Here is an 11,662-nt window from a genome sequence, read left to right as displayed (position 1 = left end):
TTCACAATCACCTGCTCAAACTCCCAAAGTGCTAAACTTGTTTTTCTTTCTTTCTTTCTTTCTTTCTTTCTTTCTTTCTTTCTTTCTTTCTTTCTTTCTTTCTTTCTTTTATTTTTTAATAGGCCTTAATCAGTGTAGTCTTTAGAGATTAAAACAGTTTTTATCTGACAGTGTAAGAGCCTTGGTGGAAGTGGTAATTACAGGATGTTAGCTGAGCAAGCAGTCAGCACAAGTATGTTTATTTTTTTTTAAAAAGAATGACTTACTTGGATTATTGGTGGGTCCAGAAAATTTTAGGCATCATTGATGGAACATCAGAAGTGTCACCCAAAAAATACTACTCAAGGTCATAATGCTCAAAGACTTTATTTGACCATTTTCACATCTACCATGTATGCTAGACAGAAGCTGGACATAACAGCATTTCCAACAAAGTGGCTGGCGAGCCCAAACTAATAGGCAGATAGCGCACATACAGTGAACTTGTGTTTATTGGTGTGGCCAAAGTTTTTTCAAGTATGTAGGCCAGTACCACAGAATACTTATAATAGACCTCAGTCTTTATATGCAGAATAATGACAAAAAACCAACAAACAAAAAACCAACAAACCCAAAAACAAACTCTGAGGACACACCTGATCAAGCTCCTGAGATGATGTGCCAGTTCTGGTTTAGGAGGTTGAGCAGATCATCTGATAATTGAAAGGCTGGTTTTTCGATCCCTAACCCGAAGTTGCTCTCCGATGAATCCTTCAGAGTGTGAATGTTAGAGAGAAAGTACTTATTTAGAAAAAGCATTGAGGGCAGGGAAAGTGTGGTAGTTTAAATACAGCAAGTTGTACAAAGTGCTTCGAGCACTCAGGTAGAGTATACCAACATCTTTGTACTCAGCTACATCGCTCAACAAAGTCAACAGGACCACATCATCCACAAAGCATAGATATCATCCTGACACCACCAAACCTAATACCTTCTAGGCCCTGGCTGTGTCCAGAAATCCTGTCTGTGAAGGTTTTGCAAGAAATAACAGTTGGACACTGACACCCAACGGGTCTAACAGCACCAAAACATGCTCCCGAACCAACTTTCCAACTGATTTGGTTGAATTCCTTCTCCAAGGCCACAAAGTAGGCCGACTGGACAAACTACCACACACCCTCAAGTATCCTTGAAAGGTTAGCAAGCTGGTCCATTGTTCCATGAATACATAATTTCAAGGCAATTCATCAAATATATTAATATTTTATTTTTTACATTTTTTTTGTCTTTGTTCAGGTTAACCGCACACGTCTGGGAATGTGCATTAGTTCAATATGGTCAGTTTGGTAAGAAACCGGGACACTATGGGTCAATAATTAATTCTTATTGGAAGAACGAACAAATGCTATCAGAAATGCTACGCGTGGAGCGTTTGAGTGTTGTGCTTGAGCTGGAGAAAACTGAGCTCCAGCCTGAATTACAGAAAATGGAAACTAAGAAGAACAGACAGCGTCTTGTTAGCCACGGCATTAAAAGTGAGTATCTGCCTGTTCTAAGTTGAGAAAAGTGAGTTCTGGGTAAATTTACATGATGTTTAATGTACTTTACTAGAGCGTTTAATGAGCTAGCTGTCTAGCCTGTCTTCCATACTGGTGTCTGTACAAAACTTACAGTGCAATTTAGGCCCATTAACCAAAGTCTGGGTGTAAACACTCTCGTTTCATTCTGCGTGATATGACCCCATAACTATGTGATGTTGTGTTTGTGTGCAGATAACATGACGGCAGAGATAGGAGGTCCTGACTGAATCAGGCTATGTGTCACAGCATCTGTATGTCCTCATCACGGCGGAGAACGCAGCACCGACAACCTTGCTTAGTTGGACTCTTTAAGGTAACATCACTTTAGATGTTGTGGAGTGGAGGTGGCTTGGTCTGAACTGGTATAACATATGAGAGGTGATAGATGGGAGATAGGGGAGGAGGCGACGGTGAATCTCAGACGTAGAAGGAGAGATCTGAATGACAGAGGGGGAGGAGAAAAGGGAGGGAAGAAGAGGAGCAAAGGGGAGGGTTTAGGGAAATAGATTTGAGAAAGAGTGAGGGAGGGAGTGTCTGTGTGTGTGTGTGTGTGTGTGTGTGTGTGAGAGAGAGCGAGAGACAGACAGAGCGAGAGGAGGGAGGGATTGAGCGTGTGAAGCACGCTGCCAGCACACGCTCGGTGAATGCACTGTGAACGGGAACATGCCGGAAAGCGAGTCACACATGCACACTCACACTTACACGACATGCTGGTCATCTGTGTCACACACCCTCGCACCCGTACACCTTCACAGTGTATACACATGCACACACACCCATCTCCCATATTCACTCCCTTGCACGTGTGCAATCGGGCTGAGAGAAGCCTTATACCGGAGACACAGACTTTCCTCTCACACGGACGCGGACTGTGCAGGTGGACTCGGCAGAACCACACCACACTGCTGTCACCCACCAGTAGACACTTTTGCACGCGCACCGGCAACACAGCACCCACCGTAAGGCAGAGCTACCTGCTTGCACACCCCCCCTTCCTCTGTCACTCCCTTCTCCTCATCACCTCTCCCTCCCACCGTCTCTCTCTGTCTCCCTCTATTCATTCATCTCTCTTCCCCCCCGCTGTGAAGTGGCATGAGTTTCTGAAGGACACAGCGCTCCGCTCTGCTGTGGTGTAGTGCGCTGCTGTTAGAGTTGGAGAGCCTGATCCGACAGGAGGGATAGATAGACTCACTGCACTCCCTCCCTCTCTTTCTTTCCCTCCCTCTCTCTCTCTCTCTCCCCCCCTCTGTGTCGCTGTCTGTCTCTCTGTCCCCGCGCTCTCTCGTTCATGAATGTCACCTCTATCTCTGGGAAATGCTGGATTTGTCAAGTCTCCGTCTTTTTCCCTGTCTTCTCTCAGGGCGCGGGTGAACGCGACGGGGATTCCAGGGGAGCCTGAAAGATGCTGAGGAAACAAGCCGCGCTCCGTTCAGCAGAAGCCGCATCCCTTCATCAGCTTGCAGAGCTGATACCTCAGGTCGGACAGTCACTACTTCTTCCTCTACTTCTCTTGCTCTGACTGTGTTCGAGGTGGAGAATTTTTACAGGTGAAGGCAAAGAAAGGACGGGAGTCACAGGCTGTCCCAACAGTGATACTCCTGTCATTTTGGAGAGTTAATGTGTGGACCCCTTTTTTGTCCCAGTGAACAGCATCAGGCTTCTTATTTTTGGGACTGAGCAGGTGAAGAGGACTAAATTTCATTGTTTTTTTAATGGTTCTGGTTTTATAATGCGACGAGTCCCGTTTTGAGACAAACTTCATTTGTGCTTGGAGTACTCTTAGACTGGGACAGAGGTGTCAGAGGGATAGCGGCTACACTGCACTGGAATTTGGGTGGATAACAACATGACTCGTCCTGGCAGAGGTAGAGTGACATGTGAAAGCTTTACTTGAATCGGTCTCCCAACCACAACGCACAAATCCCAGAAGGACATATAAAGGCAAACGACCACTCATCCAAACCTCCGTGAGCAGTGGTTGTCAGACTTGGGAGGGCTTTTAAAGGATCCACCCTTCTCTTTCCTCCACCTCCAACTCTTCCTCCCTTCCTCTCCTTCTTTTTCTGTTCCCTCCCAGTTGATTCGTCCTAGGAAGCCCCCTCCTCCGCTCTGCACCCCTCCCTCAGTGGTGCTCCGTCGCCCTGGGTGAGTGGGCAGGGGGGTGGCCCACGGTACCCCCCGACACCTGGGTGCCACCGAGCCGCCAGAGGCTGGTGAGGGGGCAGCTGGGTCAGCACTGGGAAGATGGCCGCTCTTGCCAGTTCCCTCATCCGCCAGCGCAGGGAGGTCAAGGACCCCCAGGCAAACCGGCAGATCGCCAGCAAGCGAAAGCCCTGCCCGAAGAGCAACAAGTCACTTTGCCAGAAGCAAATCCTCATATTAATATCAAAAGTTCGATTATGTGGCAGTCGAGGGAGAAAAATGGAGAAAAGACCAGGTGAGTTTGTAAAGGCCTTCCTCATTCAAATCCCCTTTTCCAGTTTGGCACTTCCCCTCTGTAACCCCCACCCAATCCCCTCTTTTTCTTTGCTCTGTTTGCTGGATAACTGAATTTTAGTTGACTTGCCAGACGACAGATTAATCCTCAGCTGTAAAGCCTGTAATTTCAGAGTTCAGGACTTAATCTGAATCTGGGAAACATTCCAGCCCATCTTCCTGGTAGCTGTACCCAACATGTCCTGTGTTTATTGTAACAGGGCTCGTACAGGAAATGGACAGAGTAAATTCCAGCTAATACACTCAGCTCTGTAACACTCACCACAGGCATCAGCCAACCTGTGCTGTGACTTTAGTGATGACTTTGTCAGGGTGCATGTGGACACATTCACACTCATACACTGACACAGACACGCACACACACTCTGGTAATCTGCAAGCCTACGGTAAATGTGGCCCATGCATGCAGTGATTTACTGGGAAGTAAAAATGTCAAGAGGTCTCTCATTTGTAATTCTGACAGCCATTACTCTCCCTGTGCTTCCTTCAAAACAGGTTATACACACTTTGGACTAACATGTCTTGTTTGCAAGTTTTTTTTTTTCACACTGAACTAAACAGTTGATTTGTTTGATTAGGGTGACCTTGCTGCACAAGTTGCACAAGAGGGTTTGTGCCCCTGATATAAACCTTTGGGGTCTGTTAGAAAATACTTTTCTAAATTTAGATAAAGAGAGGCAGGACTGGGTCGTGAAACACAGGCACACGTGCAAGTGGCGTGGACTTGGTCACTGGCAGTGTTGCCAACTCCTCAGTAAGGAAAATCGCTATTGGCTGTCCTAAAAGTCGCTAGAAGTCACTAAATGACGTCATCACCTAATTTGCATAATTGGTCATGCTAATGTAATTGTAACCTACGTTGTTGGAGACAGAAATGACATCGTGGAAGAGACATAAAGTGAGTAAAAAATGTCCTAAATGCACTTAGAATTTATTTAGAACTACAAATAAAATTTCTTTTAGCAGTTATTGTTTTTTTAATGTCACAATTCCAACCCTGCTCCTTTATCCGGGCTTGGACTGGCAGAAGTGACCCGAAATAGGCACTCTGGTAGAGTTACTTTGTGTGTGTTTATAAGTAGTTTTAAACCTTGTGATCCACATAACAGCAAAAGAAGAACTGACTGTGTTACAGTCAGTGCGCAATTCATTTGCAGTTTGGATGCATTGGTGTGAACATCTCCTGCCCTGATAGCGCTTTGGCACAGGCAAGGTGCCCACGGCAGTACCCGCCGCTTGTTGACTGTAAGAGTGATACGCGCTTTCACATCAAAAAGTCGTCATAAATAAGTCTCCAATAACACCAGAAAAAGTCGCCAGATTTGTTGCTAGTCACTTTTTAGAAAAAAAGTCGCTAAGGTGGCAACACTGGTCAACTGGTCGACTGACTTACTTGAGCCTTGAGCCTCACTGAATTAACAAAGGATTAGGAATAGGTGTAACTCTGAGGTTAGAGCTAGCCATATATGCTTTAGAGACAGGGGAAAAAACCAAAATAGATGAAGCACATCATTTTTCAGGTATGTCATTTTATTATATTTGTGCCTTGATTTTTTTTTTCAGATTTAACCCTACCATCAGATTAGTATGGAATTAAAAACGTATCGATAACTCGAATTTCGAGTTATCTTTCTCGAAATTTTGACTTATTAACTCAAAATTTCAAGTTACTTTTCGTTTTGAGAAAAGTAACTTGAAAATTTGAGTTTGCTCTTCCAGTCAGTAATCTACATGGAATGCCCCCTCAAAACCGGATCACAACAAATTGGTGCTTTCAAGAGTACGTTTGCTGATAGTAACGCCATTTAATTCAGCTAATAACACAAGGATTTCATCACTTGTGAAGCCACGCTGAAGATAATCAGCAATTTGTGCTTTCATGACTGGCTCTAATACTGATAGCTTAGCTGTAGTATTTGCAGCTGAGGGCTTCAGCTTCCGGGTAATAAGGAAATGACATCATTCACGTAATTACTGATTGGCAGTGCTAACTCAAAATTTTGAGTTATTAACTCGAAATTTTGAGAAAAGTAAGTCAAAATTTCAAGAAAATAACTTGAAATTTTGAGTTATAAATACTTTTTTTTTTAGTGGCAGAAATGGGCTTCCATAGATTAGGGATTTGGGGATCATAAAACTTAATTGTATATTTAATTATTTGTCTTTCTTATATTTTTTAAGCATCTAATTGAACTCAGATGATTGGGAACTACATTGAGGAATATCAACATTCTGCTGTCATTACTATGTTTCACATTATTAATAAAAGTTTTGACAATCTGAACAGGTGTGTGACCGGATGTGATAGTCGACTGACCAGTTTGGACATTGCCTTTTCCCGTCTACTTGCCCTCCGCTGTCCTTTATTGCTACTCTGTGCAAAGTATGCATGTTCCTGTGCACCTGTGTGATATTTATTAGCGGTATGCCGAGTTCTTTGTGATAATTACGTAGGGAAACCTCTGGCGTGTGAAGCAGCATCTGCCATAGAGGCAGCTGCTCTCTATATTATAATTATGGTTGTAAAATATGTTGGACAGGCCGTGGCAGTGCCAGCTCCTTGGGAAAAGGCCACGTGCGCTACCATTCCCATTGTTTAAAGCCATTTACATCCTGCTGGCTTCACTGCTTCTCACACTCCTGTGGATTTATTATCGTAATCACGGGCACGTATGGAGGCTGTGGTTTGAGACACATTACCAGCTTCTCCATTTCAAGTTATGATCTACAGAAGCCTGTGATGAGCACCGCGTGTGACAAGATATCTTCATCATGTGTGCATGTGTCATGGACCCCCCGTGTGTCTGTGTGTATGCTAGCTGGTGAGTGCGAGTTTGAATCCTCATCGTGTGTGAGTTTCTCCCTCCCTCTCAGAGATTTACCCGAGGCTACAGTTGACCCCTGGCCAGGAATAAACAACTGGAATATTCTCGAGCTGTGGCCTCTACCTCCTCCTCTTCTTCCTCCTCCTGGCATCACTTCAGACCAGCTTGCTTACAGCTTACCTTCACTTTGCTTCCAAATGCCTTCCATTGTTTCCATGGGCTTCATTTGCCTTCTTTTGGCTTATTCTGCATGCTGTGGCTTACAGTCTGTTGAATAGTCATGTATTTTCATTGGTCGCTGTTATCTGACATGAGCTCCTTTGGCTCTGGTTACCTTTTATTGGTTTCTTTTAACTCTGAGACTGTTAAATTAAAATTCAGCCCAGATTTAACTACATACATATTACAACACGAGAGCTTTCACAGTAAAAAAGAAGAAGAAACTAAACACATGAACTTATGAATAAGGTGCACATGTGCAAGTATCCCCAAGGCAGGTAGAGAAACACTGATCAACCCCAGAGCACCATTAACTCACTCAAGTTACACGTTAGTCCACAACTCACCAGAAAGCAGCAGTGAATCTTTAACTCCGAGCCAACGTTGTAACATCAGACCACTTGCAATGTGATCTGTGCTGCTTTTTCTCCTTGTTTTTTCCATTGTTCATTAAAAATCGGTCTCTGTCATCCTTACTTGTTTCCATCTGAAGTAACTGGACCTTTTTAGTCGCAGGAAGTCTAAAATGTTTGATGGGTCTTGTTGTGTGTTTAAAAATAAAGCCAATATTACTAGTCTGCTGGTTATTGAAGAGATTGCAGGGTTAAAGTGCTTCTACATTGACTTTACCTTTAAGAACCTGGAAGTTAATCTATCTTTGCTTCCTACTCTATAGCGAATGTTACACAGCTTGAGTTATTGTTGAATGTTCTGATACAACCTATTGGAGAAAAATGTGGAAAGGTTGGTAGTTTTGATACCACTTATGATGTGCTGCAGGTCTTTTCCAGGGAACCCCAAAGGAGATTACACAGCTTGGTGCAAATTTAGGTGGGGATTCAATCCTTTGACGAAGCACACAAAATGCCATATCCTATAAGTAAGCAGAAAGCATTAGTGAAATGATTTATTCAGCCTACCAGAGCTCATTTAATTATGTAATCTTGTAGTGCCATTTTGAATACATTAACCGATGGAAAACTTCAAATCTAGAGAGTTGTGTGGCATGAGTCAGCACAGATGAGCTGCTGTGTGCCAGTTTAACAATCTGCCCACCGTATTTACAGACCAGTGTGTCAGGGACTCTCCACAGACACCTCAAACGTGCACGTCAGTCTTTCCGTATGCCTGTAAGCGTGCGTGTTTACGCTATCGTGTGTCAACCGCTCTCTGCTAGTACGTCACTACATTGTGACTGGATACTTCAGGTTCCCTTTGTTGAAGACCATTTGAGGCTATTGCAGGAGAGGAGGAGGTGTACTCTGAAACAATTGTGTGTGCGTGCGCACGTATGTGTCCTCAAACATTCGCTTTGTACCTGTGCTGTAGTGATGGCCGGAGTGACGTGTGTTTGTGTGTCCTGGCCCGACCCACATACATCTCCCCCTTACCTTCCCTCTTCTACTGTCACCCCACGTCTCCCGCTATCTCACTCCTGCACCTCCATACACACACACACACACACCCTCTAACCCTCACCTAAACCATACTAATGATGCCCCAGCACTACAGCCCACTCAGCTTATAACAAGGTCATCTTGCCCCACACAAACACACACACTTACACACACACAAACCACCCTGAGCAGAGACACAATTTCAAGTACAAACATACAAACCCACACACTCATACAGGGACAAACACAAACAAATGATGAGATTTTATGATAATTTAGGTAGAGTGTGTAGGAGAGAGATAATTTCACCCCGGCTTTGTGCTTGTGTGTGTAAGCAGGGTTGATATGATCTAATGAGGATGTTAAGCCGCCTATTGGATATCAAAGCGAAACCAGTATAGCTTGTCTTGTCCTCTGACTGCCGGCTGGAGCTGCTGTGGAAACCTTCCTCTCTTCTGTTAACAGGATAGAATAACACTCGGAGTTGTTTCTGCAGCACGGGGGCCAAGTGTTCATCCAGCAACAGCAAATTGGTGTGTGTGTGTGTGTGCAGCACAGAGAGAAAATCTGCGTGCATTTGTATCAGAGACAAAAGAGGAATGACAGCGTGACAATAATGGGCATGCACACTTCAGCCTGACTCTGTGTGTGTGCGTGTGAGTGTGTCCGAGGCTCATTGTTGTGTCGTGATACATCAGGGCACATCAGCTCCTCTCATTAACACACACTGATTTATCAATAACGTGCGGCAGCGTTTGGAGAGCACACATTGAACCGGGGCGATTTACTGCCTCGTAGACCGGACACTCTGGACAGGCCACACGAGGGAGGACTATATTTCTTTCTCTGCCTCTCTGTTTGTCTCTCTCTTTATCAGCGTTCTCCCTCTCTCCTCCTGCTGGTCAATCCATCAGCTTTCTCCTTCTCTCTCTATCTCACCTCTCTTTTTTTCTCTTTTCGCCCATAGCTTTGATCACCCCGATCTTCCTCCACACACACATACACTTATCTTTTCAAGGACATCTTGCTTTCTTATAACTGTCCGTCTCTCAGTGTCTTCCTGTGTCTAATCATCTTTTCTTTGGTCCTTTCTTTGTTTATTCACTGGACACTAGAGAGACTCTTGTTATTGTGAATCCATGTGATGTAACATGTGGTTGAGTTGTTAACTGATCACCAGTGGGTGTGATGCATGCCCTATACCAGCTTTATCTTCTAAAATTATACCGGTGTACTAATTTTCAGCAGATGATACATTCTAGGAAAAGTTCAACCCACCATAGACTGTATGGATGTGATAGACCTTGCCACTGTGACATCACACATTGGTGCGCCACCGCAAGGTTGCATTTATCACTATCAGAAAACAAACTTATTATCCACAAAGACCAAAAATGTTGTTTTTACAAGGTTGTAAACTGGATTTTAACTGCAATGTTATTGGGCATTACAGATAAAGTGACTGGAAAGACAACATGTCTATTTAATTAACCCTTTAATGCATCAATTATGACAACAACAATCAGAATTTCATGCATGAAAGGGTTAAATAACAATAATTACAATGAAACACGTCATACATCTATAGTAACATTAAACGACCAGTGGGTGGCAGGATATGGAGTGACAGATCATTGCCCAATGTAATGGTTTATGTGCAAGTGCACCATCAACACTGACACAAATAGGAGAAAACAGCCTTTGAATAGCTGTCCACTGTAGTGACAACTATGCGTGAAAGGGTTAAAACCACAGTCCTTACCCAACATTAGAAAATGGCCCATGTTTATTAAAATGCAACTATAGACAGGAGTTTAAAAGACAACACTTCAAATATTTGTAGCTCTTTCAAGGGTCCCAAAAACACACTCTGATATCACTTGAATTAATTGCATGTTAAAGAAAAATGGATGGATGGATTTAATGGAGACATTGTTACCAGAAAAATCTCTGATTCAGCTTTTCATGTGGTGCGAGTTCACAGGAGCCATCGTAAAGCACTTTTTGTGTACCACATTTTTATTTTCAGTTTCTCTGTTACTGACAGTTAGTTAGAGATAACCAGCCTTCAATCTGCTGTCAGCCAAACTACTACTACCACATGCTTCATGCAGTGCATTAGTAGCTGATTACATCCATTGTTTTATAACCGGTTCTGCTCTCCGTCTTTGCCAGTGCGGCAGATGTTGTGTATGAAATGGGGCCCAGAATAAATGATTCAGAGATGCTAACATTTGCCCTGTGTGATGATCAATGTGGGCTTTCAGTCCCGCCCCTCCCAAACAATTGATTTATGGAGACAACCGGCGTTTGTTTTTGCTGCAGAGTTTTTTTGGATCAGCATCAATCATCATTATCAAACAAAATCGAATATTTCTGGTGGAAGTGCCCGTATCTGTGTGTGTGTTGTATTTTATCTGGCATCTGTCTGAACTGTGGGTGAGCGCTGATTGGGACACGTTTGGTTTATGAAGTCTAGTAGTTCCTACCCTAGTAGGAATAAAGCGAGCTGCTTATATGGCATTTTGTTGGCACGACACGGCACAGCGAGGCACTGAGTGCGTCAAAGTGTAATTAGAGCAGGGCAACGAGTGCCACGATGAGTTTCAGATCTGAAGACGTTGCTCTTCAAATGACCTCCAGTTGAGATCGTATCACACACAACTGAAACTCAGTGTTTGTCTGTGCATGGGAAGACGTTTGAGTTCATCAATCCTAATACTCAACATCCTGCTTTGGCATCAGACACTGTGATTTACCATCTTGAGAGCCCGAGTAACAAATAACAAATAACGTCAAGCCAACGCTACCACCATCACCACCAACCCAACATCGCCTTTCTCAATGTCACAAACCCCTACAGGAAGACTGTCCCTTTAATCAATGCTTGTAGTTTAACCCATTATATTAACATGCTGAGGGCAGCGAAGCCATCATTTGCATTTGATATGCAATCAATTTGCCGCATGGTCTCTGTGCGGAGCCGGGCGAAACGTGCATCACATGGCGATGACAGTTTAGGGGTACAGGGAACACAGACAGACGTACGACTGCAGCAACAATCAAGCGGCACGAGACCCTTCTGTCTAACATGATGACACACAGCAGTGCAGGGAGATCCACATAAGCACACAACACACACGCACGTACATGTCGTGGTCACGCG

General features: G+C 43.9%; 1 protein-coding gene across 1 annotated transcript in view; it reads left to right on the top strand.

The window, feature by feature from the left end:
• Nucleotides 1-2,714: 2,714 nt before the first annotated feature.
• The window catches only part of fgf11a (fibroblast growth factor 11a), a 100,862-nt gene continuing 91,914 nt past the window's right edge, over nucleotides 2,715-11,662 (top strand). The window contains exon 1 of the mRNA XM_026161600.2: nucleotides 2,715-3,996. Within this exon, the coding sequence (XP_026017385.1) occupies nucleotides 3,804-3,996 (193 nt within the window). The 5' untranslated portion in view covers nucleotides 2,715-3,803. The remainder of the gene's footprint in view (nucleotides 3,997-11,662) is intronic.

This window comes from Astatotilapia calliptera, chromosome 3 (assembly GCF_964374335.1).
Source record: "Astatotilapia calliptera chromosome 3, fAstCal68.1, whole genome shotgun sequence".
Classification (NCBI taxonomy): domain Eukaryota; kingdom Metazoa; phylum Chordata; class Actinopteri; order Cichliformes; family Cichlidae; genus Astatotilapia; species Astatotilapia calliptera.
This window is presented reverse-complemented; position numbering and strand designations above follow the sequence as displayed.